The sequence below is a fragment of the Antennarius striatus genome, chromosome 17, assembly GCF_040054535.1.
Source record: "Antennarius striatus isolate MH-2024 chromosome 17, ASM4005453v1, whole genome shotgun sequence".
NCBI classification, from domain to species: domain Eukaryota; kingdom Metazoa; phylum Chordata; class Actinopteri; order Lophiiformes; family Antennariidae; genus Antennarius; species Antennarius striatus.
The window spans coordinates 13,105,610-13,129,136 of NC_090792.1; the positions used below are offsets into that span (position 1 = coordinate 13,105,610).

A 23,527-nucleotide genomic window follows, 5' to 3' on the forward strand; every position below is an offset into this window, starting at 1 on the left:
CTTGTGCTGTGGTTTCATTTGTCAGCACTGGTTCTTAAAGGTATGTATTCTCTGCACTCTGCTCTTTTTCCTCCACACCCCAATATTGACTCTATAATCCAAAAGGTCACAGAGGCTGTAAATGCTGCGTCAGCTAAAAACCACATCAAGCCTAAGAGATTCCCATTAAGTTCTACACTACAACAATCCAGTCTGCTCTCTGCAACATCACTGCTTTTTTTGGTTCTGTCAGCAAACAGGACAGGAACGGACTACAACAGCCCATCAGAACTAAAGTTGTGAAGTAGAAAGCAGAATAGAGGCGTTTTATTTTTTTGTCAGAGCTGCGACACAATAATCCAACCCTTTCAATTTATTTTTCAGGCACTGACATATGGTTTGTGGCTCTAAATCATATTCATATTTTATTAGTCACTGTGTGACATGAACAGACAAAACAAATTCTGTTGCTTCTAGCTCCTAAGCATGCACTGAGTGTAATTGCTAGCACTGGAATCATGGTTAACAAAATGACCACACACCAGCTGACAGCAATGCAGATCACTTGTTCACAATCTGTTGGAGTACAGCTGAAGGTTTGTCATCCTCCACAGGACAATGTCATCTACATATTCGCTGGTCATGTTCATTTCAGTTTGAATGTCATGAAGTTACAAAATAATGTTTTATTGCTGTTGATGACTTGATTGTGGAAGATGAATAAACTGTACATCTACAATTTCAGCGCAAAAAGTGTTCCAGTTAGAGCTTTGTAAATGCCACTTGTAATTTTGACTGGGAATGATTAAGGGTAACAATCTGAACTCACCCAAAAAACAGCACTTAAAAATCTGAATTGAGCAATAAAAAAGTTAATGCTTTTATACCCTTCATGGTGTCATAAATTTCATACTGATGCAATCTGGTTAAATATCAAGGTTTATTGACATTCCACACACTTGGTATTTACATAGGTGCTGCACATGTTGGATGATATTTCTCAATATAAAGCGAGACTTCTTAATTATGGTGACAAACAGAGTTCTTGTGTCACAAAAATAGAATATAAAAATGTACTCAATATTTGTGACAACAGAGTATATCAGAAATGTTTAGGAAAGTTTGTCATCCACCACAGGATGGACTGATTTATCAGTCCAAAGCTGAAGTGGGCAGCTCTTAAACCATGTCCTCTTCCACGGGCTGTGTCTTCACTTCAACTACTTTTGGAGGGATGTAGGAACCCATACCCGCTGCTCTCTCTGCCTCTGCCTGTGTGTAAGGCTCCTCTCTGAGCTGTTTCAACCTGGACAAAGAAACAGAGGTAGGTGCAGAAACGAACAGGGATATTCAATCATGTCCCAGATAACTCAAGTTAATCTTTATTTCTAGTGAAGAAATGTCAATAAGTAGTATAGATTATCAGGAACATGGGACCTTACCTTTTTTTGTGCACTTTACTTTTAAAGTGCTCTTTCAAAGCTTTCATATCAATGAAATACCTCCTGTAAGACAAGAGTGCAACAGTCATAAAAGCTAAAAGCAACAAGGAGCATCAACAAATGAAATCCTACCAATCATCTCAAAAACAACCTATATTTACTTGACTTTATATAAGCCGGACTTGCTTTAGATACTTCTAAATATTCTATATCTTTTCAGTATTATTTTTTCTTAATTTTGATACATTTTGTAATTCTATTTATATGTCCCACATCCTTTTTCATGTGAACCTAGCATGTCATTTTTTTTTGTCAAGTGCTTATAGGTGTATTTTTTGATTCACTATCAAGGTATCACTGGCAAGCAGACATGAGAAAACACATAAGGAAACACAGCCAACCAGTGTTGTTAATGATTCGTGCGACAATTGTGCAATGATCTGTTTGATATGAAAACAAAAGAGAAAAGCATTTTTTGTGAAGTTGATATCGATTAAAAAGCTTGTCTTACGCGCAGTGTAAACAGTAATGTTGTGCACAGCCTGTCACATCGTAATCCACCTCCTGATTTAGTAGCTTGGCTGCAGTCTCAGGCTTCATATCCGAGTGGATCTGGTCTAGATCTTTAGTCTTGCGTTTAGTTTTCAAAGTTTTAGCAATTTTCTTGCCACTCTTCGGTTTTCCTGGCGTTTTGCACTTTCCCATGGCAGCAAGACTTGCTGAAAAATGACAAGGATCGACATAGAAAGGTTATGTGATGTACAGTATTTCACAAAACTCCAAATATACTCGTTAACTATTTGCCCAACTCCGGTCATTTATACTTTTGTAAGTACTGAATATTATTACTTGACCGTCGAGTGGAATAGAAAGGCTTTAGTCAACATAAATGTTATTCAATCCAGCTTGCTATTTTGTGCCAAATAAGTGGACTAAATTAAATTTGCTTGGCAGATTTGCATCAAAACCCTGCTGTTTTCCTACCTTACCTTTCACACGTGTAGACGAAACTGACGCATTTTACTTCCGGGTCAAAATAAACATTGTAGTTATACCTGTTCTCCTGCAGGGGGAGTCAAACGTATCGCTTCATCATGAACAATCGGCGATGAATAGTACTGCGCTGTAGGTTTTTTTAAAAAAAGCTAGAAATCGACTTTTCCCCTTTTTGCTGAAATGCATAAACTAAAATACAATAAACTAAGGAATAGGAAAATGAAATATCTAAAAGTAAATTAGCCTGACGAGAGATAACATGAGTAATACAGTCTTAAAACGCTTATTTTTGATTTTCAACATCACGTTTATTCCCCAACGTTAAATTACAAAATAATAACGTTGACACAAAATCCAAAAGAGATTCACGTAAAGAGGATTTTCAATAGTAGTGTGCGTTTTCTTAACAAAGAAATATCTTTAAACATTTATCAAAATAAAAAAACCAGACAAAATTAAGACAGAGAGAGAGAAAGAGGGAGAGTGAGGGAGAGGGGGGAGAGAAGGAGAGAGAAACAGAAACAGAGAGGAAGAGGGATGGAGGGCTCTTCGAAAACTTTTTAAACCAAATATCAAAATTTGTATGAAAATATTTATACACTTAGTTTTATTATGTAACCAAAATATTTTAGAACATCGTAATCAAACAACTATCCAGGTGAGACGCGTTAAAAATGTACATGTAATGTACTCAACTTCTGACTGAATTTGCTTTAACGCCAAATTTTGAACAAGCATAGATGGAATGACAGAAGTACGTTTATCATAAAAACAACAGCAATAAAAAAAAAGATACTAGTAGTTATACGACAAACCTAAACTCATATTTTTCCGAAACTCCCAGTCACATTGCAGACAATTTATCGTCCAGGTTGGAATATCCGGATAGCACTTGAAGGCGGCGTAAGGCTGTACTGCATACGCGCCGTAGTGGAGTGCGAAGATGGCGGATAATAATGTCGAACCAGAGCACGAATGGAGCGACCGGGGCCTGGACACGGCAGAGGACACCCTGGTTGCAATGGAAACCTTGCTGGCCACACTGAGAGCCTTTGAAGACGTGCTCAGGCAACAAGAGTTGTCTATATCATCATCCACGGAGTATTGCGACAACTTCTGTCAGGTAATGTGTACATGCAACATCGAAGCGACCATTAGCCTAACGTTAGCTCGCCCAGGATTGTTTTTCTCCTACTGTGCCCTCGAACTGATCTTTAGCGGCTGCAAGCTCGTTTAGCAGTCTAAGCAAGTTTAGGAATTAAGTATGTATTTTTTAGCTAACATTTGCAGATGCAATATTTCCGTGCCAGAACAGTGCAACTTCATATAATTGGACCAATTGCAATGTAAATTAGTAGATACGTTATGACTCTATGTAGCATCGATACAGCTCCATTAGGCTAATTCAGATGCGTTCAAGAGACAGCGGCTAAACTGGAAAATAAATATTTATGTATTTCCATGCACATGACCTGACATCGATGCAGTTTGGACATTATTTCATGTGCGCTTGGGGCGGGGCGGTGTCGTGGTGGGTTTATCCGAATTAACCCCCTGCCAGGTCCGGTGTACTGTATAGCCCCAGCTAAAGGTCCTTTTGATCATTTATGACATTGCATTTATGATATACCTATTTCAAAATGTGATTGTGCGTTTTCTATTTGTGTAAACTATCAATATTGTACTGCGCACTCAACAATGAAGAAGTCCACCGAATTGGTCATTTTTAGTAACATGTTTTGATTTAAAAACAAATGTTAAGGTTAGTCTTGAGGAATTAAATAGGGAAGTGGTTTTATTGTTGTTACTCCGTTTAGAGTGCGTCATCTAGCGAAAATGAAAGTGGCAATTTTCAATGTTCAGTCCTGTGAAACAACCTTTAGGGAAACTTTGGTTACCAGCCAAAATTAATGGCTGTCATTTTAAATTAATTCATCTGCCTACTTTGGATCTAGTTCTGTCATTTAACTTTTTAAAGAATGTAAGCCTAATATGTATGTTTGAGGAGGTCTGAAACGTTTGTAATTCTATTGTTTTCCAAAATAATCTAAAGTTAGTGTTTTGTGACCCAAGGCATAATGTTATTTTGTAAATTTAAAAATAATTAAAAAAAAATTTTCATTAACTTTATTGATCTCCGAGGGGAAATTAAGACTCAACTCTACACGCAGGTTAGTAGTTTTACATGCATCTATATAGTGTGTACAGGCCCATAACACACACACACACACACACACACACACACACACACACACACACACACACACACACACACACACACACACACACACACACACACACACACGGGGCCTGTGGGCATGCAGGTGAGTGGGAGGTAGAGTAGCAGGCAGCTTCTTTGTGGTGCGCCTCCAATGAGCTACTTGTAAAAGGGACGGCGCCTTGCTCAATGGCGCCTCAGTAGTGCTCCTGAGGTGAGCTGACACCTCACACTGTCAGCTCACACTCTGGGTGTTTCTGGGCGAGAGCGGGAATCAAACCGCCAATCTTGAAACACTGGACGACCAGCTCTACCGCCGCTCTACCACTGAGCCACTGCCGCCCCCAATTTAGCTGAATATCTGATGATTTGATGCTAGACCATAGTATTTAGAATGACTTCATAGCAATACCGATCGGAAGTGGTTTGGATGTAATTACTACACTGATTTAGGTCTCCAGGGTTGAGACTTTTTTGGCTTCCTTTGAGAGTCGTTTGTATATTTAGACAGGGGAATTCACTTGGTTTCTCCAGACGAGCACCATCTAATATGGCTCCTGGCAAATAGGACTCATGGGATGTTAGTAGTGATAATGACTTCATGTGTGTAGCTATAAGCAGGTGATATACAAGGTTAGACTCACTGATGGTGACTCCTCTGAGCCTGAGGACACCTGACAGTTAAGATACTATGAAATACAAACAACACTGTGCTTTTTAGGAAAGATAAACCTGAATGCACATGCTTTCTTTCTGAAATTGTATTTTTAGTTCTTTTCTGAAACGTTATTCAGTTTTGTTTTGTTTCAAATGAAGGGAATGAGTCTTGAACTTAAAATGAATTACAGTACAACAAAAACACATTTCATTTTAAGAAATTTTGCCATGAAATAATAAAAGTACAGATATATAAAAAGAAAAAGTGAAACGATACAATAAATATATCGAGTGAGAATTTAAAGTGCATATTGGCTTGTTTTTGGAGGTTCAGGGTTGTCTGTGAAGTCAGATCCCCTAAGATTCAGTCAGGAGAATCCTAAACCACACAGATCCAGCTGGGATTAGTTGACTTCATCTTTGTTTCTCCCCAGGTGGACAATCCCTGTTTTATCCAGACAGAGTGACTCTCATCTGATCTCTGCTTTTGATCACTGTTTTAACTATGAGCAGTCTTTTTCCCCAAATTGTTGTTTTGCATTGTTTTAAAAATTGTTTTTGTTTTTAAAGGCACTGATGCACTATGCTGGAAGCAGGAACTCCATGGAGCATGGTCTCCCTCTTCTGGAAGTCTACTGTTTGTCCATAACTTGTTTTGCAACAGCCCGATCCCATCTCACTGGAGAGTCGGACAGAGTGGCTCTTGTTTTGAAGAGACTAGCTTTGTGAGTACTGCATTTGGTGTGCACCATTCTCCTTCTGACAACCATCTTGGGAAGCACCATTATTGATCATTACAGTACAGTATATGGATTTTGGGTGAAAAGGTCACCACTATTTCAAGATTGCCTAATGTTGTTTCATTAAGGCATTTGTTACTGGCATTTCATGCAGATGACAGAATTATGTCTTTTTTCACATTGGAAACATTTGATGGTTTACATTTATTAGAGGTTCAAAGTGTAGTGAGATTAGCCTTCAAAACCCATCTGCAGATGATTCATATTCCATTTCACAATTGCTTCTCTAAACATAAGGGTCAAAATATAACCTGATTTTATGGGGATTTATCCATTCATGTGTTGTTTTATATTTCATACTACAAGACACAATTGAATCCTTCAGTCTTTATTTTACTTTTAAACTGTCTTTTACACTCTTTATGTTAAATTTGGTACATTCAGTGGCCAAGAACAGTTATTGACTTCTGATTGCTAAGTTGATGTTATTAAAACAACTGTGGCTTCACTTCTAATATAAAATGCAATATATAAATGCAGACACATTTGTAAAGACAAGTTGGTGATTTAAAAAACTGCTTTATTTGTTTTATACATATATATATTATTTATTTATTTATTATTTTTTTTTGCTTTATGCCTTTCATATCTGACTTGGGTGTGTTTTAGTTCATGGAACAATTTGCTTTACAATCAAAATTTATTTTCCTGCTTTGCATAATTTTATTTTCAAAAATAAAACTACAGAATTAGTTTAAATTACAAGATAATTTTAATCTTGTTTTGAATATTTCAGGAGCTGTTTTGAATTGTTGCTCTCGGTGCCTGAGAACGAGATTCCATATGAAGCCTGGGTTCAGTTCCACCACTCAGTTCAGGTACTGCATCTCAGTTTTGATCTTTGCTTTTGGGTTGCTATTGGCATATTTAATTGTTCTCTGGTCAATTCAAGTTGACATATTTAAACAAAAATATGAAATTTTGTTTGTAAGAGAGAATCAGCATTTGTCCCACAGTAAGTGCTCATAAGGTTTTGTAGTAGTGAGAAAAAGCAAATAGAACAAAACCATAGACGTGTAAAGGAACTCCATCATGGAGTTTAGTTTTTAAAGTGTATTCTATTTTGTTTGTAGTCACACCTCATTTTAAAGTTAAGTACAATGAAGAATTTCAAAGTGTACTTTATATCTTGAGCAGGTATTCAGATGCTAAATTCCCATCTGAAATGCTTAAGGTTGAAGATCATCAATGCCAATGTTTTAGTTTTGCTGATCACTTTCACCTTGAACTCAATGGTGAAGAGCTGTGGCAGTGGGACTCGTATTCTCAATTTAAATTTGCATTAAGAGCACAACCTTTAACGTTTATCCAATATGTTCAAGCTGAGAATAACTAAGAAAAGTCTTTGGATAATATTGACCACACTGGCATGTAATCTAATATTGATTATAAGTAAGTGCCATATATGGGTCCTGCACAGAAAACAAAACAAAAAGATGGAAAATAAATCTGTTTTCACACTACTGTCCCTTGTCTGTTTTCTGAAATATTAATGTCAGGTTACGGAGCATACAATAGTGTGTAATTTTTTATAACAATGACATCACAGTTAAGGATCATCATTGCTACCTCTGCAGAAAAAATATAACTTGTCATAATTTTCTCTATTTCACCTAATTTTCTACAAGGCAATGAACAAGTTTTACTTTTTATTTAGCCTTGTTTATAAAACTCTTTGTATATTTTGCAGATCTCCCATGATACCTTGTTACGGTATGGCAGCACAGACCTGCAAGCTTTACTCCAGATCACAGGAGAAGGGGGAGCATGGAGCAACCCTGTCCTCACTTCGCTCCTCACCGGTCAGCCCACAAGCCAAGACGAAGGTTGGTATCAAATTTTTTTTCTTCTGGGTTACTTCAGTTGATCATGACAGCCTGTTGTCAGATTAATCTCATCATAGCAGTTTGGTAACCACTTTTCTCTTAAAATTTTGTTGGTAGTTGATGCATACATCAGCTTGGAGGGTGAGGGTTTCATGGAGATGCGAGTAAAGCACCTAGAGAAGATGGGTGAAGTAGCCAAGGCGGTAGTCCTGGCCAAAGCCTGCACTGAATGCAACCTCATCTCGAACCAAGCTACATTTCGTCAAACTTACGTCTCCCTACTATGTCACCTGCTTCCCAATGAAGAAGCCATCATGGAGGTATTGGAGCATTTTGTTTTTTGGAGAAGGATAGAAATTCTGGTACATTCATTTGTGTCCCTTGACCCACCTTTTCTGACTATGATGAAATCGTACAGCAACTGTTCTTACTGTATTTATTTTGGCACTGTTTAGAACATGGTATAGTATGTACCCTAAATGATAAGTTGCTAAACATCTAAGATAGTTTAAAGTACAACGCAAACCACTTAACTAATAAAGTCTAATCTGGTGGCTAAGAATTGTATGTTGTGTTAGCAGTTGTAGTAATAGTAGTGGTTTGAATAATAGGATTATTTTTAATGACTGATATTAACAACTGAAGCCTGTCTGTTTGAACAAATGTTTTTTACTTCTTTTGAAAAGAAATTAAAACAGAAAATTGTTGCATCTGTTTGAAAAGAAAACAGGAGCAGAAAAAATGTGATATGTGAATTGGAGGTTGTTGATGAGACTGACAACATCAAGGGAAGAACTGACATGTTATCTGCACAGAGGAATGTTTGCTGTGTTTATTCCTCATGTTTTCTACAACCTGAGTATTTTGTCCTTCGGCACAAATCCTCTTTTTGTTGAATATCCAACATAGGTGATTGAGATCTGTGATTGAATTCACTTTTTTTTAACTTTCTTTTACAGTATTATAATTTTACATTCAATAGTCAATAACACTTATTGATATTTGATTGCTAAAGTTGATTAAATCAACACAACAAAATATGTTACATTATTATAAAAGCAGTTATTGCCCAGGTGTTCATGTTTTTTAAGGTGTCAAAATTGTGTTTATTCCATGAACAGATATCCAGACTTGACTGTAAGGATGTGCTGGAGATTACGTGTAATTTGGAGACTGAGGGAGAGGAGAATACAGCCTTCATCTTGTGCACAACTTTCCTTACGCAGCAGCTTCAACAGCAGAGCATTTACTCCTCTTGGTGAGTCATCCTTATTTAGCAAGAGGTATTAGACTGGATGTAATATATTTTATGCTTTGATATTGACAGTCATGTGTGCGTCATGAATCATCTGATTGTCTAAAGATATAAAATTAAATAAATTTGTTTGATTTACTGTGGCCATTCTATCAAAATTAGGATATTACATGTGTATTTTTTTTCCAAAGGGAGTTGATTCTTTTGTGGGGTAAGCTTCAGAGAAGGATTGACCCATCGTTGACATCTCTTCTGGAAAGATGCCTGCAGCTCGGTGCCATTGCCAAAACAGTCCATCATTTGCTTTACCTGGTTCGTGTCATACAGACAGAGGTGAGCCATGCTGTCCGCTTTTGGTTTAAGTGTGTACTGTAAATGATTGTTAAGGTAACTCTGAGGGTTGGGCATCAGCTATATGTTCAATCAAAATCAAGTAGGGTTACTCCTTAATGGGGAAAACTTGCTACTCCAAAGTCAATCTCCCCCAAAAATGAAGTCAGCTTGAATTTACTATCTTTTTGCATTTTGTTTTGCCATTTTGTTATTTTAAATACAGGATTTACAATATAATACTTGCCATATGACATGTTATGTGGACAAAACGTTTTTGTAGCATCATACTAATAATGTATCACTCTTTTCAGGCAGAGGAAATTGGTGTGCCATCATCTGTAGAACTTTGTGTTAAAGCTCTTCAACTTCCAATGCAGGATGATTCAGAAACAAGGGTCTCTGTCTGTAAGACAGTGTCTTGCCTTCTTCCTGGTGACCTTGAAGTGTTGCGTGCATGCCTACTCACAGAGTTCCTGCTTGGCCCCAGCCAGGAGGTCTTTGGGTGTCTTGAGGAGCTTTACCTACGACCAGACCAAAAGTATGACCTGGAAAGCGAGGTTATTCCCAACTCACTACGCTGTGAGTTGCTCCTAGCACTGAAAGCATACTGGCCTTTTGACCCTGAATTCTGGGACTGGAAAACTCTAAAATATCACTGCAGCTCCCTTTTAGGGTTAGTGCCCGAGTCGGAAGGGGAAGTGGAAGAGGATGAGTTGGTAGATAAACAAGAAATGAGTAAACAACCCAAGCCAGAGGGAGTTACAGTGAAAGTAGAATGTGAGAATCAAGCAAGGGTAAATGGAATTCTTGGTGGTCATGAGCAGCAGGATAAACCAGAAAGCCAAGGAGAATCTGAGAGAAATAAACACATTTTCTCTTGTCAAATTTGTAAGAGATCTGTCACTGAGAGCCAAGTCATTCACCACTCAAAAAGACACTCAGAAGACAACAACCACCCCTGCCCTGTTTGTTTGGAAAAGTTTAACAGCAGGAAAGAACTCGTTCCTCACATGAAAAATCACATACAGAGTAATCTTTACAGAGACATTAAAATAGAGGACTTGCAGAAACAAATGGATGAGGAGGATGATGTTGAACCAGGAGAGATCACCGTTGATCCATCCTTAATGTTGTATTACAAATCCACACATGATCCAGATGTGCTGCACCACATTGTGCAACAAACCAAAACTGTGAAAGACAAGCATGCGGATGATGATGAGCATGTAACTTTTGAGTACATTGAACAACACTTCAAGCTGCAAAACCGAGATGAGTATCTGTGTCCAGGAACTGGATGTACTAAAATCTTTAAACATTCCAAGTACCTGTATGTACATTTAAAGTCGGAGCACAAAGGTGATGAAAATGTGAAACATTTTCACCAAATGAGAGACAAGCGAGAAAAGTGTGTGTTTTGTAGGCGGCACTTTGCTTCTGCTTACCATCACCGCAAGCATAGAAGAGTTCACTATGGAAATCGGCCTTACTCGTGTGTTGTCATAGGTTGTGGGGCTCAGTTTAGCACATCCAATGAACTAGTGACACACAAACAGACCCATGGCTATCATCTCAACTATCAGTGTGAGCTCAAAGGCTGCTATGTCACTTATTCTGACTTGGGACAAATTTATCATCATGAAGCACAGCACTTCAGAGATGCAGCATTTACCTGTTTCAGTGCCGAATGTAGAAAATACTATTTATCAAAAAAAGAATTCATAAAACATTTATCTACGCACAATATCACCTTCTCTGAAGAAGACTTTGAGGCTCAGAGGAAAGCAAAGAGGAAAATTCTGAAGACTGTTACTGAAGTTATACCGCCTTTGAATAAGCCCATTAAAACAGAAGAGATTGTAAATGATGTCCCAAACTCTTCCTCAGTAAGCTGTGCCTCTTTGAAGGTGTCCGATACCAAGGAGCCCAAAGCAACAATGACCTTGGTGGCTGTATGTTTTGATGGAAGCAAGTTTACCTGTGGTTTCGAGAAATGTGGTATGACTTTCTCCAGGGCCAGAGATGTCCAGCGACATCTAAAATGTGCCCATCCAGAACACCTTAAGCTGGAGAACAAAGAATACAAGCATGACAAAGAGAGGGGCCCACAATCCAAGACTATTAACACTGAAACTGAACCAGACAGTGAAGAAAAGGGAAAAAGTGAGCCCTCTCCTTTATTTCAAACCACTAAGTCTTGCAAAGAAAGAAAAGCATCCACTCAACCCAAAAGCAATGAGGCTAACTCCTCAAGTCTGCAAACAAAAAGTGATTCCCTGAAAGAAATTCTTATCGGGCTCAGTAAGCTGGACTTGAATTCTTCATTGCCTCAAACTACATCAAGTGAGACACCTCAGTCCACTGGTGACTCTAATGTCTCACAGGTTTCTCTTCATCAGACGATCATGGCCAAGCCTCCTTTTGTATTACTTCAGAAGAAATCGCCACACCTCCTCGAAGAAAGTGTTAAGTCTGAAAGTGAGGACACTTCAGTTGCTGATGATGCCGTCGGAGTTGAATCGTTAGCTAGTGCAAAGCCATATATCTGTGAGATGAAAGGTTGTAGTTTTAGGACAGCACAGAGTTACAGCTTACTACGGCACTATAACACCATACATGGTCGCACTATTGAACAGGCCAAAAGGTTGACATCCTTGAAAACTACATCATTTAAGCCTTATACATGCCATCTTTGTTCCAAGAGTCACAGAGAAAAACATGTATTGAGGGCCCATTATATTCAGATGCACAACTTTAGTGAGACTTTGGTGGACAAAATAAGCTATGCATCCATTCGATGTGAGGGAACCGAAGACTCAAAAGACACAAAGCATACATCTCAGCACTTGACAGACCACAGTATAATAATGAGGAAGAAAGAGATGCCTAAATTACAACACCAACATGAAGAGAAAAACTTAACCGTCAAAACCGAAAATGCACAAAATCTTGACAATCAATCTCCGTCTGAAGAGGAAGGACAAGATGAACCAGAGAGTCAAGAACAAGGCACTGAGCAGAAGGAAGAAGTTGAGGATAACAACACTCAACAGGTCAGAACTACAAGACGATTGGTAGCCAAAAGTAATCTCTGCTACATTTTAGATAAATTCAGTAAACCCTTTCATTGTGTAGCAAAAAACTGTGAAGCAGCTTTTTCTACCCAGGGAGGCCTTGTGCGCCACCTACAGTTGGTACATCATTACAATCGTTCACAACTCTTGTTGGAGAAAGATTTTGATCAAAGTCCAGAGTCCAGAAAAGAACCTGCTAAGAAAAGGCCTCCCCCAAACTTGGATGAACCTCAGCCCCAGTACAAGTGTCACTTTGCCAATTGTAATGCTTCCTACCACCTTAAAAGCAGCCTAGTCCGTCACACTCGTGATACACACTCCCAGCCATCGGCGCTACTGAAGTGCAAATACGAGGGCTGTACAAGAGTGTTTAGTCATGATGAAGCACTTAAAAAACACATGATTTATAGTCACTGTGAATACTATGATTCACTGGTGGTACGTCTACAGAGCACTCACAAGAAGTCAGTCACTGGATGCCAAAAGAAGCTTATTGTGGCAGGACAGAGTCCTGAGAAGGAAGAAACCAGCTCAACCACCACACAGGCTGAGACACTTGATGCAGAGCCTGAAGAAAACAACCAGTCAGAGGAACAGGCTAAGAAAGCTGTTGTGGAGAAGAAGGTTTCAGGACAAAGAAAATCAAAAAGAAAACCTTTCAGCCATTATGTCTTCAGATCTCATGAAGAAGCTCTTCAGATGTGTCAAGATCGCTGTTTGCCTGCTTCCTACCCATGCATGGTTCAGGACTGTGATTCTGTGGTCACGTACTTGGCAAGCTTGCACCGTCACTACCTAAAGGTTCACCGCATGCGGCGAGATGATCTTGTAAAGAATGATGATAAGCTTGTTTTCACTGCAGAACAACTTGAAGAATTGATTCAAAGAAAGTCCGCCAGGCCTCCAGTTGCAGGAGCATGTGCTACAAATGGAGTTCATGTCGTGGAGTATCAGTCAGAGCCAGAAAAGGTAGAGGAGCAGCTGGCGCCCGTGAGCCTACACTTGCTGAAAGGAGAGTCTCAGGAGGAGGATAATCACGATCCACTGGGATTCCCTGAGGAGGAACAAAAGGAGCCACAACCTGTTGAGAGGAACAGTGTTCTTGTTGGTGCAGACGAGGTACTTTATGGTGAGCCAAGTACTGATGGGCACTCTGACGACTCATCCACTGTACCTAACAATCAGAAACCAGAGGAAAGATTAAGTTGGGATCAAATCAAACCTCTTCTTCGCCCTGTCACTGTTGATCTCTCACCTCCATGCTCGCTGCGATTTACTACTGATGAAGGAAACCAAGACGCGTTGAACACCAAGGATGGTAGTAAAATGTTGAACGGCTCAGTTCTGTTGCCTTCTCCTCCAGTCCGGCAGCCGCTAAAACGGAAAAACGAACTGTCTGAACCCCCAGTGAACTTGAAAGACACTCAGTCTCATAGCACTTCTCCACACCCTTTTGACATTGCCACGTATAAACCCATCGGCTTTGAATCCTCATTTCTTAGGTTCATACAAGAGACATCCCCGAAAGACAAAAACACAGTACAGATGAAACGGCGAGACACATTCAGACGCAGTTGTTCTGTTAAGGAAAACAACCAGTTGGGAATCTCTCACACCCGCAGCAAACGCACACATTCCCCACTGCTTAAGCCCCATGCTGTGACTGGAGACTTCACATCAGTACAAAACTTGAAATCCATCTTGGATAAAGCCCTGGCTGGGTGTGGGGACCTGGCCATTAAACAGCTTCAGTACCTCAGACCTGTGGTGGTTCTGGGCAGACCTGTGTGCACTACTACCCCATCAGACCTCTTCCCATCAGATGCCAACAGCAGCAAACTGCTTCTCGGAAGTTAGTTAATCTAAGCGTTGTTTTTAAAGATGCTGAAATTTTCCTTGGGTTTTCACAGAATACGTTATGGTATTTTTATTTCTTCCAAATTATAGAAGTATTACATTATTTGTTTTTTTGCAAGTTGCCAAACTAAAGATGAAAACAAGCATAAGCAGTGCACTTAATATCCAAATGTATTGTTTTAGACATGTATTAAGAAATCATTAATGAAACACCTGTGATGTTAACTCATTAAATGTATATACTGTAGTTCTCTAAGGTAAATGTACAGATTTTCAAATTGCTAGAAGTAATCAGTAGCGTATTAAAAGGCCTTTTCATTTGTGAAAATGTGACAGAAAAACTCTTCCTTACTACAGAATTCTTGATTATATTATTTTTCACCTCAGTTTCTATTACACCAGTGTTGGGATGCAGTGGACAAATGTCGGCAGACATGTATGTAACACTTTCTAATAAATGTGGAAACTATAAAGCCCTTTACATTCCCAATTGTTTTGTTAATATTTTATGTGACGATTATCTGTCTTTGTACTCATAGTACCAGGAATGTGGTATTGTTTTCACTCATGAAAAGCCAGGTCTTACCAAGAAGACAACCACTGTAAGACTTTTAGCCATAAACTAATCATTTATTTCATGGAGTGATTGTTCAGCATAAAACATATTTTTGTCTCTGGAGATTATCCATTAACAGAGATTCATTAACGGTGTGACAACTCCTACAGGCAAAAAAAAAAGCTTTGCGTTTATAAACAAGGCAGTCAGAGACTGCGACATCCCTGAATTAAATTTTTTTGCCACGACCTACTTTCATAGTCATTTAATAAAAGATCCATGATCCAACATGTAACTGGTGCATTCTATTTGCCATGAGGTTTCAGAGATGTGTACTAAAAAGGGTATAAAAGTGAAAATGTGACATTGAGCTAGTTTTTCAAGGTCAAGGTTGTGTTCTAATTTTCATCTCCTTGCCTCCCTGAACATAACGCCTTTTGTTTCGTCCATTTTTTCCGGTTCCTGAGATATGTGCAAACATGTCTCAGGATAGGAAATATGTCAGACCATGGTGCTTTGATCTATGGTCTTACACTGGCCTTTTCCCTCGTCTTTCTATCTTACCCGGTACCTGGGTGTACAAAAGTTGAAATTTAACCTTGACCTAGTTTTCTCAAGGTAATCATCTCAATTTATCCTCTTTTCCGGTCGAGTAATGTGCGTTTTGTTTCATCCTTCAAAGTATTTGGTGGACGGACGGACAAACACCGACAATTACAATACATCACCGCTTCGTGGGAGTATGTACAGTAATTTACTACATCTCGAAACTACTTTTGTTTCAGAGGAAAATGGCTTGAACAAAAGTATTTTTTCAGTAACTATTTCCGTTAGATACGTTTTTTTTAAGTTTTTTTTTTTAGCAAATACTTGATCCAGACAGTCCGAAATAATACGTGTAGTTAGAAGTTTTACATCGATTCAATAGTCTTCCTCTGAATGAGCACCGGAACTGAAGTTATGGTCGTTGTTTCCGTAGTGGTAGAAGACGTTGTCACACCCCTGCTAGCCTTTCACATGAATGGAACGATATTAGCACTAAAAAGCCCTGTCTCAGGAATGGCAACTGGATGCAGAAAATTTCGAGTTAGGGTTTGTTGTTTGTGCCTTTCGATTTAGCTTTCGTCTTAATTAAACTTTTAAGGGTTGTCTGTTTCTATTGAGAGTCGAAGCTAAGTCATTTAAAATTGCCATTTAGACTTGGCAACATTAACCTTATTGTTAGCCTGCTAGCTAGTCAATCCTGCTCTAGCAAGACAGACCAGTGACAGCAGAAATGGTTGCATCTATTTTTGACCTCCCGGTGGAAAATCTGATATTTTATGCTGTTTTGGGGTTTTCCTGGACAGTGTATCTATGGGAAGCATATCTTTCTTACAGACAGGTAAGTTTATAATTATCTTACCAAAGTTTCTGCTTTGTAACGAAATTGACTTCTAGTAGAAAAAAAGGTGAAATTTACCACATCGAACGTTAAGAAACTTGTGTTTTGATGGATTTCACTTCATGTCTAGCCTGAAGGGTGATGTCAATTGAAGTTATTTTGACAGTGTATAACACATGAAGATCTATATTGACACTTGTGTAATGAGTGAACGTTGTGATTGCACATGAAGCTACAGATATAGTTAGAGGCAAACGGGCTGCTTACATTTTAAATAGAGCTGCACAACACATTTAGCAAATGATTAGTCCTCAAATCAATGGGTACTTTTGCGGACGACTGTGACCTCAAATTTCAATCCACCAATCCTTTGTGGCCCCATTACTTTTTGGAGGACCTTTTAGATGCTTTGCTCCGTTGTGAATGTGGTTAATGGCCAGTCACAAACCTCTGGCAGTGTTTCTGATGAATCTTCATTCTTAACAGTCTTCAGAGGTAACAGCCTGCAGTTCTGTAGTATTACAGGTTTTACTTGCTTCTACAGCCTGAGGTATTTGATCAACACTAGAGTTTTATTTTAAAGTTAATATTTTATTTAAATGTTTTCAGCATACTGGAGCATTTTTGGGCTTTTGGGTCTGTAGCAGAAAAAACCCTTTAGTTGACGCATTAATTCATTAAGGTTGCCGCTACATCTTACAGCATGTCTTTCATAACTTCCTCTTCCTGCCACTGCCAGATAGTGTAGCTAATGTATTTTAACCCAGATTAAGTAAAGTTTATTTGTACTTTGAAACTTTATTTTTGCTATTATTTTGTATTACTTTTTTTTTTTTGCTTATGCAAGGCAGTAATCTCTTTCTGAAGTTCTCTTGACTTAGCCATACTGCTAATGTACAGAAAAACATTTTCTTCTCAAATAAGTTTATGAAGGTTGGCAGAGTGCTTCAGTTCACATCTGATTTTTAAAGGTCTGCTGTGATGAGGGGTACTATTGATGGAGTTGAGACCGATCATTGTCGAACATAAATCTGGGTAGAAAGTCAAGAAAAAAGAATATCATACATTCTTGATATTTTAATTGTTAGCATTGCAGCTATTTAAATAACTGTATAAATGTCCTAAGATGTGATAATGGTGCTGATTTCATTCACAGAGGAGGATTTACAGGTCCACAACACATGTGCCACAGGAACTAGGAAAGATCATGGATCCTGAAACATTTGAGAAATCACGTCTTTATCAGCTTGACAAAAGTAACTTCAGCTTCTGGTCTGGACTCTATTCAGAGACTGAAGGGACGGTAAGATGAGCAGTGCATTCATTTATATTTTTGCCAGTGTGACAATGTCTGATATGTAAAGTGTAAAATATATTTTTTGTTCTTTAAACTTTTTAGTTGATCCTGCTCCTTGGTGGGATCCCATTTCTGTGGGGCTTTGCTGGTTCTGTGACCTCTCGCTTTGGATTTGGTTTAGAGTACGAGATCACCCAGTCACTTGTATTTCTAACTCTGGCCACCCTGTTCAGTGCCTTTACTGGACTTCCCTGGAGTTTGTACAATACATTTGTCATTGAGGAGAAGCATGGATTTAATCAGCAGGTACACAGAGGACACATTACAGCCACGTCAGAAGTCTTGTGCGATTATGTGATCTTTTTCCCACTTTTTTTTTCATGAATGTCTTGTCTTCCTGTCAGACATTAGGGTTCTTCCTTAAGGATGCTCTAAAGAAGTTTGTGGTGACCCAGTGCATCCTGCTTCCTGTCACCTCACTGCTGCTCTACATCATCAAAATTGGTGGAGACTACTTTTTTATTTATGCCTGGCTCTTTACCCTGGCTGTTTCACTGGTTAGTGTAGCACTGTATACATTGAAAAATGTGTGTTCACGTAGAAATATTTTACTTGTGTTGTATCAGAGCATGCTATGTATTTGATAATTCCATATACAGAAATAAATTGGCTTGCGTATAGTGCTAACAATTCATTATAATTTGTCTTCTCTTGCTTTTTCAGGTACTTGTAACAATCTATGCAGACTACATTGCACCCCTGTTTGACAAATTTACTCCTTTGCCCGAAGGAGAACTGAAGACTGATATTGAGGCTTTGGCAAAAAGTATAAGCTTTCCTCTCACCAAGGTTTATGTGGTTGAAGGTAAGTTATTAGGACTAAACAATTAAAGGCCATTCTCTATTTTAGCATCAAATACATTCTGTACAATTACATAATAATTAAGATGTGTTTGTCATTTCTGCAGATTACATTGTAATTGTCTTGAATTTTTTTCTCTATTTCCAGGCTCCAAGCGTTCATCACACAGCAATGCTTACTTCTATGGGTTCTTCAAGAACAAACGCATTGTCCTGTTTGATACACTGCTGGAAGATTACTCACCTCTCAATAAGACTGGAGAGCACCAGCCTGAGCCGCCAGAGAACGATGAAACATCCACTGAATCAAAAGTCAAGCCCAAGGTCCCATAATTGAATTTGTTCAATGCCATGCCTGATTTCTGACATAGAGCTGTTCTAAATTCATACACAGTAATTGAATTTAGTACCTTGTAATAATTTCCTCCTTGCTCACAAATATTTGTACTTTAAACCTTATGTTTGGAAGCTTTATTTCGAAAAGTTTTTCCAGTTAAATGAACAAACCAGGGGTTTCTTATAGGCCTTCAGGTTTGTGGCCATAACAAAAAAGCGTGTGGATTTTTTAAGGAATTTTAGGTTTTACAGAACCTTATAATTTTTTTTAAGTAGATCTCAAATTAACATAATAGTAACGTCATTCAATAAAGATGAACATGTCTTGACAACAGTGTATGTAAATATATTTGACCAAAGTATTGTTGAAATGATAGCTAACTGGTTGTACAGTAGAAGTAATCCTGGTGACCCAACTGTTTAATGCTATGTTTTATGTTTTTGTGTTGTATTGCTACGCAACCCTTTACAGTTGTTTTTTTTTAAATGGATTTACAGAACAAGAAGCAAGGATGCAACAATCCAGAGATCCTTGCAGTCTTGGGACATGAGCTTGGCCACTGGAAGCTTGGCCATACTGTCAAGAATATCGTCATCAGTCAGGTGATGAAATGTCTCTATGATTAATTACTTTCTTGATGGATTTCTCACAAAGTTTACATCTAATGTTTTTGTTTTTACTGATTGCACCCAATCAAAATTTACTGATTACACCAAATCAAAATGGAGACTTTCAGTCACAAGTTAAATGTGCACATCACCAATAACAACAGACCTTTTTACCTTCTGCAGATGAATTCCTTCTTGTGCTTCTCTCTGTTTGCTGTTCTGATTGGACGTAAGGAGTTGTTTCTGGCTTTTGGTTTCAATGACAGCCAACCCACGTTGATAGGCTTGATGATCATCTTCCAGTTTATCTTCTCCCCATACAATGAGGTGAGTGGGATTATATGTAATTATTTTAGTAGCTTTCTGAATCTTCATCTGATTTTTATATTTTATCTTTGCAGCTCCTGTCCTTTTGTCTGACAGTCCTGAGTCGTAGATTTGAATTCCAAGCAGATGCCTTTGCACGCAACATGGGCAAAGCATCTGAACTCTACTCTTCCCTCATTAAGCTGAACAAGGACAACCTGGGGTTCCCTGTGGCTGACTGGTTATTCTCTATGTGGCACTATTCCCATCCTCCCCTTCTGGAACGCCTCAGAGCGCTGGGCAACATCAAGCAGGACTGACGGGGCTGGATGGGGGAGCGGCAGTCACGTCCTCCTCCAGAGGGCCTTCGCAGACCTCTCCTGGCCCTGTGATGCAACCTTATCTTTTTGTTTTGTCATGAGAATATTATTTTATCTTGTTATAGTAATTTTTATATTTGCCATACATTCTATTGTGTTGTTTCCATTGAACATAATTTTAAACAAGACCAAAATATACCAGCACAAGTCAGCCCAGAAAAGCCTGAACACTTCTGGGCATTATGTATTAGCAAAAGCTATTGTCATTACAGAAGTTGAAGGTGCAGATTAGCCTGAATTATTACTTTTTGAAATTGTTTATGGACAGACTCTTTGTAATTGCATTGTGGAGAAAAAATATAACAAAGATAATTTGTCATTTAAAAAACATTTTTCTTTGTGTTTATGTTGCAAAGTATACTTAACACACCACTGTAGAAGGAATAAGAGTGTGGATTTTGGAAAGACATTATAATTTTGCATGATTTTTGACCAAACAGACAACTTCATATGTAGTCATGACATATCTTTTTGCATGTACACAGCTGAGAATTGGATTTTTTTCCTCAAGTGCAGATGTTGCCTTTATCTTTGAGCAACTTCAAGAGAACTGACTATTAGATTATAATAGTCAGTTCCTTCTCAACTTTACTGGAAGATCCCGATAAATACTTTATCACAGTGAAAATAAATGATAATTTCTAATTATTTGTTTATGGGCATGTTTTGAAGAGATCAGTGCAGGAATTTTAATTTGAATTAATGTTTGGCTTGTGATTTTTATTTTCACATTTCTAAATTTAAGTTTTTAAAGCACTTGTTTGGTGATGAGGGTCCAGACCATACCTGTATATATATCTGATTATAAGTAATAAAACATCATGACTATGTTGTGAAAAATATTGAATGTGGTTAGAAAGTTTAAGTTAATTTGGAATTTTGTCTGGAATAAGCCCAGACTTGCCTGTCAAATTATTCATTAGGGGCTTGAGAAAAGGAGTGATTTTCCTTTCATCACAAGTCAATTCTTGGTTTGTTCAAAGAGTGGACTGTTGCGTTGTTTTCAGCCTTGAATAAAATCCTCCAAAACATTGTTCATGGCTTTTTTAGTGACTTTTTTACTTTTAAATGAAAGCGGATAACATTTTTCATATCCGGTGACTAACTTTGTGTAATATGTCATTGTTTAATATTACTATAATGTGGGATATGATTTTGAATTAATCTATTATATATATATATATATATATATATATATATATATATATTTGCCTTGGATCTATTAACAGGTACAAACAATTTTATCTTTTTATATTTAGCTTTTATTTCACTATGATCAATGTGAAAAAAGGATGAAATGCGGCTTTCTTTTTAGAGTCAATCTCCCCATTCAGTTTGGTAAAAAGAATCCCGTTTACAGACTTGATTTTTTTCCCAACACAACAGTCCATTATTTTAAAGTTTTGAGTTGCTCTATAAAACAAGAAAATCCCACATCCATGCCTTTAATTTTACATTGTAATACTGTAACGTGGTATTCATTAAAAAAAGAAAAAACATGGTCAGCATGTCACAGCCTGTCCGTGAAGTTGACCCGTACTATTTTTTTTAGAGCATACCATTTACGAGGGTGGGGATGCATTTTTTTCTTCTTCAGTGTTGAAGGACTGTATAGTGAAGAAGATGTTAAGGATCCACCCATACCGGACATCAATCTCGGCTCTTGATTGGACAGACGTGATGATGACGATGTCGTCACCCCTGTCTGGTTAATAATGGCGCCGTCCTGTGGCGTATTTTTTGGACAAGGACACGTTCATTGCTCTTGTTGACATACGTGCGTTAAACATGGCGAGGTTTCTAAGGCCTAATATCCGGAGTTTTGTCACCTCTCAGTTGCGAATGTCTTCCGACCAGGTAAATCGTTTACTGGAAAGAGGTTTCTATGTATTTAGCGTATATGTGAAACATTTGTAGTTGAGCTAAAGCTAATTTGACCGAAGTAACGTCCTCTATCAAGACTATTTATTTGCCTGTTGACTCTGGTCGACTCATCAGCTGAATAGATTTACAGCAGTGCTCAAGATAAGCTACAAGTAATTAATTACAATGACCTTTATCGCAATATAACACCAGTAAATAGTTTGTAATCAAACCAGTAAAACATACAATTTGCTGAGAAAGCTTTCTGACCTGGTCTAAATAACAAAATGTAGTAGCTTTATTATCATCTGGCATACAGGCTTTTTTTTTACCTGCTTAAGTTAACCTTCAGAATTGGGTCAATTCCACGGGGTCACTTGTAACATGGCATGATATCATATTGTTGTATTTTGATGTAAAAATAGAAAACAGCGGTATCTTTGTGTAATTCTACCCATTTCCTTCTTGACTGCACCCCCTGCCCTGTGACAGCTGGGTGAGCTGGGTAAAGGTGCCGGTAAAGGTGGAGGTGGAGGAGGGTCTGTTAGAGAGGCAGGTGGAGCAATGGGGAAGAGACAGGCTGCTGAGGAGGAGATGTACTTCAAGTATGTATTTCTGGACAGAGAAACATAATGAATGACAAAGTTATCATTCTTTGTTGTCTTCATATGACTTGACTCATTTTTTTTCTGCTTGTTCTTCCATTCATTCTCTGTTCCCTCCCTCACTTCCTTTTTTAACTGATGATCCTTCACCTTTTGTGTTGTCACTCAATGTTTTATTTGTCCATATGTACGTAAGGCGTAAGGAACGGGAGCAGCTGGCAGCACTGAAGCAGCATCACTTGGACGAAATTGACCACAGCAAAAAAGAGATCGAACGTTTGCAGCGTGAGATCGACCGTCACAAGGGGAGGATCAAGAATCTGAAACTTGATGACTGAGTGAAATACTGTTTTGCTAAAGTTTGATCTGATCAAAGCATGCACCTTTACTCAGACTATCACATACTGCATGAATAAATGTTCTCTACACGCTTGAAAGTTCTTAAAGTTATTCATGAAATGCTAGTTGTTCTCATTGTATACTATAACACAAGTTGTGGTAGATCAGAGAGCTGTATCTTGCAGGGAAATGGCAAAAGTGGGCAAACTAAATACCTTATGTGGTAACATTAATTTATCTTCTTATGTGATGTGTCAATAAATTTGTCACAAACTGGTTTTCTTTATTTAAATTTTTTCGGCACTGTTGTTTTCTGACTTTATAAACAGTTCATGGTAAGAAAGTTTGAAATGTCCAAGTCAATCCTTATTTCTAAAATAAAACATTACCTGAAAAGTTAATAATTTCAGTATACATTTTCATATTCAGCCATTATTCTGTAAATATAAATATTAGGTCCTTGTCATTCAGTTATTGTTTATGGTGTGTTTCCCTTCAATACTTAGTGAATCAATAACAAACCAACTGACATACTGCAAATATGGATTGGTGAC

The 23,527-nt window shown here is 38.1% G+C and overlaps 4 protein-coding genes across 6 annotated transcripts; 3 read left to right on the forward strand and 1 right to left on the reverse strand.

Annotated features, from left to right (window-relative positions):
• Window positions 1-906: 906 nt before the first annotated feature.
• On the reverse strand, window positions 907-3,269 carry znf593 (zinc finger protein 593). Of its 2 annotated transcripts, none has more exons than XM_068339217.1 (4): window positions 3,233-3,269; window positions 1,933-2,140; window positions 1,422-1,484; window positions 907-1,285 (listed from the first exon to the last, which is right to left on the reverse strand). In XM_068339217.1, the coding sequence occupies exons 1-4, from the start codon at window positions 3,240-3,242 to the stop codon at window positions 1,159-1,161; spliced, it is 408 nt and encodes a 135-aa protein (XP_068195318.1). In that variant the 5' UTR covers window positions 3,243-3,269; the 3' UTR covers window positions 907-1,158. The 2 variants fall into 2 exon arrangements, with proteins under 2 accessions (XP_068195318.1, XP_068195320.1); XM_068339219.1 differs by lacking the exon at window positions 3,233-3,269 and adding an exon at window positions 2,411-2,437.
• Window positions 3,270-3,353: 84 nt separating this feature from the next.
• rlf (RLF zinc finger) lies at window positions 3,354-15,146 on the forward strand. 2 transcript variants are annotated; one of them, XM_068339215.1, is made up of 8 exons: window positions 3,354-3,540; window positions 5,863-6,017; window positions 6,829-6,910; window positions 7,783-7,918; window positions 8,036-8,238; window positions 9,040-9,176; window positions 9,365-9,506; window positions 9,818-15,146. In XM_068339215.1, exons 1-8 carry the CDS (start codon window positions 3,361-3,363, stop codon window positions 14,435-14,437), a joined length of 5,655 nt encoding a protein of 1,884 aa, XP_068195316.1. In that variant the 5' UTR covers window positions 3,354-3,360; the 3' UTR covers window positions 14,438-15,146. The 2 variants fall into 2 exon arrangements, with proteins under 2 accessions (XP_068195316.1, XP_068195317.1); XM_068339216.1 differs by lacking the exon at window positions 3,354-3,540 and having other exon boundaries at window positions 5,885-6,017; window positions 7,783-7,922.
• An 877-nt stretch (window positions 15,147-16,023) lies between these two features.
• zmpste24 (zinc metallopeptidase, STE24 homolog) lies at window positions 16,024-21,202 on the forward strand. The gene is made up of 9 exons (XM_068338537.1): window positions 16,024-16,377; window positions 17,534-17,680; window positions 17,777-17,980; window positions 18,079-18,231; window positions 18,398-18,539; window positions 18,684-18,859; window positions 19,370-19,474; window positions 19,664-19,807; window positions 19,882-21,202. Exons 1-9 carry the CDS (start codon window positions 16,270-16,272, stop codon window positions 20,104-20,106), a joined length of 1,404 nt encoding a protein of 467 aa, XP_068194638.1. The 5' UTR covers window positions 16,024-16,269; the 3' UTR covers window positions 20,107-21,202.
• A 652-nt stretch (window positions 21,203-21,854) lies between these two features.
• Window positions 21,855-23,251, forward strand: atp5if1b (ATP synthase inhibitory factor subunit 1b). The gene is made up of 3 exons (XM_068338538.1): window positions 21,855-22,023; window positions 22,522-22,634; window positions 22,831-23,251. Exons 1-3 carry the CDS (start codon window positions 21,955-21,957, stop codon window positions 22,970-22,972), a joined length of 324 nt encoding a protein of 107 aa, XP_068194639.1. The 5' UTR covers window positions 21,855-21,954; the 3' UTR covers window positions 22,973-23,251.
• The last annotated feature ends 276 nt before the right edge of the window (window positions 23,252-23,527 follow it).

Excerpts from the sequence above, each read along its gene's own strand:
- zmpste24 (XM_068338537.1), top strand. The coding sequence starts at position 16,270 with ATGGTTGCATCTATTTTTGACCTCCCGGTGGAAAATCTGATATTTTAT. Across the intron at positions 18,232-18,397 it reads TTACCCTGGCTGTTTCACTG|GTACTTGTAACAATCTATGC; the intron begins GTTAGTGTAGCA and ends TTGCTTTTTCAG. Across the intron at positions 19,808-19,881 it reads TCTTCTCCCCATACAATGAG|CTCCTGTCCTTTTGTCTGAC; the intron begins GTGAGTGGGATT and ends TTATCTTTGCAG.
- atp5if1b (XM_068338538.1), top strand. The coding sequence starts at position 21,955 with ATGGCGAGGTTTCTAAGGCCTAATATCCGGAGTTTTGTCACCTCTCAG. Across the intron at positions 22,024-22,521 it reads TGCGAATGTCTTCCGACCAG|CTGGGTGAGCTGGGTAAAGG; the intron begins GTAAATCGTTTA and ends GCCCTGTGACAG. Across the intron at positions 22,635-22,830 it reads GAGGAGGAGATGTACTTCAA|GCGTAAGGAACGGGAGCAGC; the intron begins GTATGTATTTCT and ends TATGTACGTAAG.
- znf593 (XM_068339217.1), bottom strand. Across the intron at positions 1,485-1,932 it reads CATTACTGTTTACACTGCGC|GAGGTATTTCATTGATATGA; the intron begins GTAAGACAAGCT and ends CTTGTCTTACAG. Across the intron at positions 1,286-1,421 it reads AGTAAAGTGCACAAAAAAAG|GTTGAAACAGCTCAGAGAGG; the intron begins GTAAGGTCCCAT and ends TTCTTTGTCCAG.
- rlf (XM_068339215.1), top strand. The coding sequence starts at position 3,361 with ATGGCGGATAATAATGTCGAACCAGAGCACGAATGGAGCGACCGGGGC. Across the intron at positions 3,541-5,862 it reads ATTGCGACAACTTCTGTCAG|GCACTGATGCACTATGCTGG; the intron begins GTAATGTGTACA and ends TTGTTTTTAAAG. Across the intron at positions 9,177-9,364 it reads CAGAGCATTTACTCCTCTTG|GGAGTTGATTCTTTTGTGGG; the intron begins GTGAGTCATCCT and ends TTTTTTCCAAAG.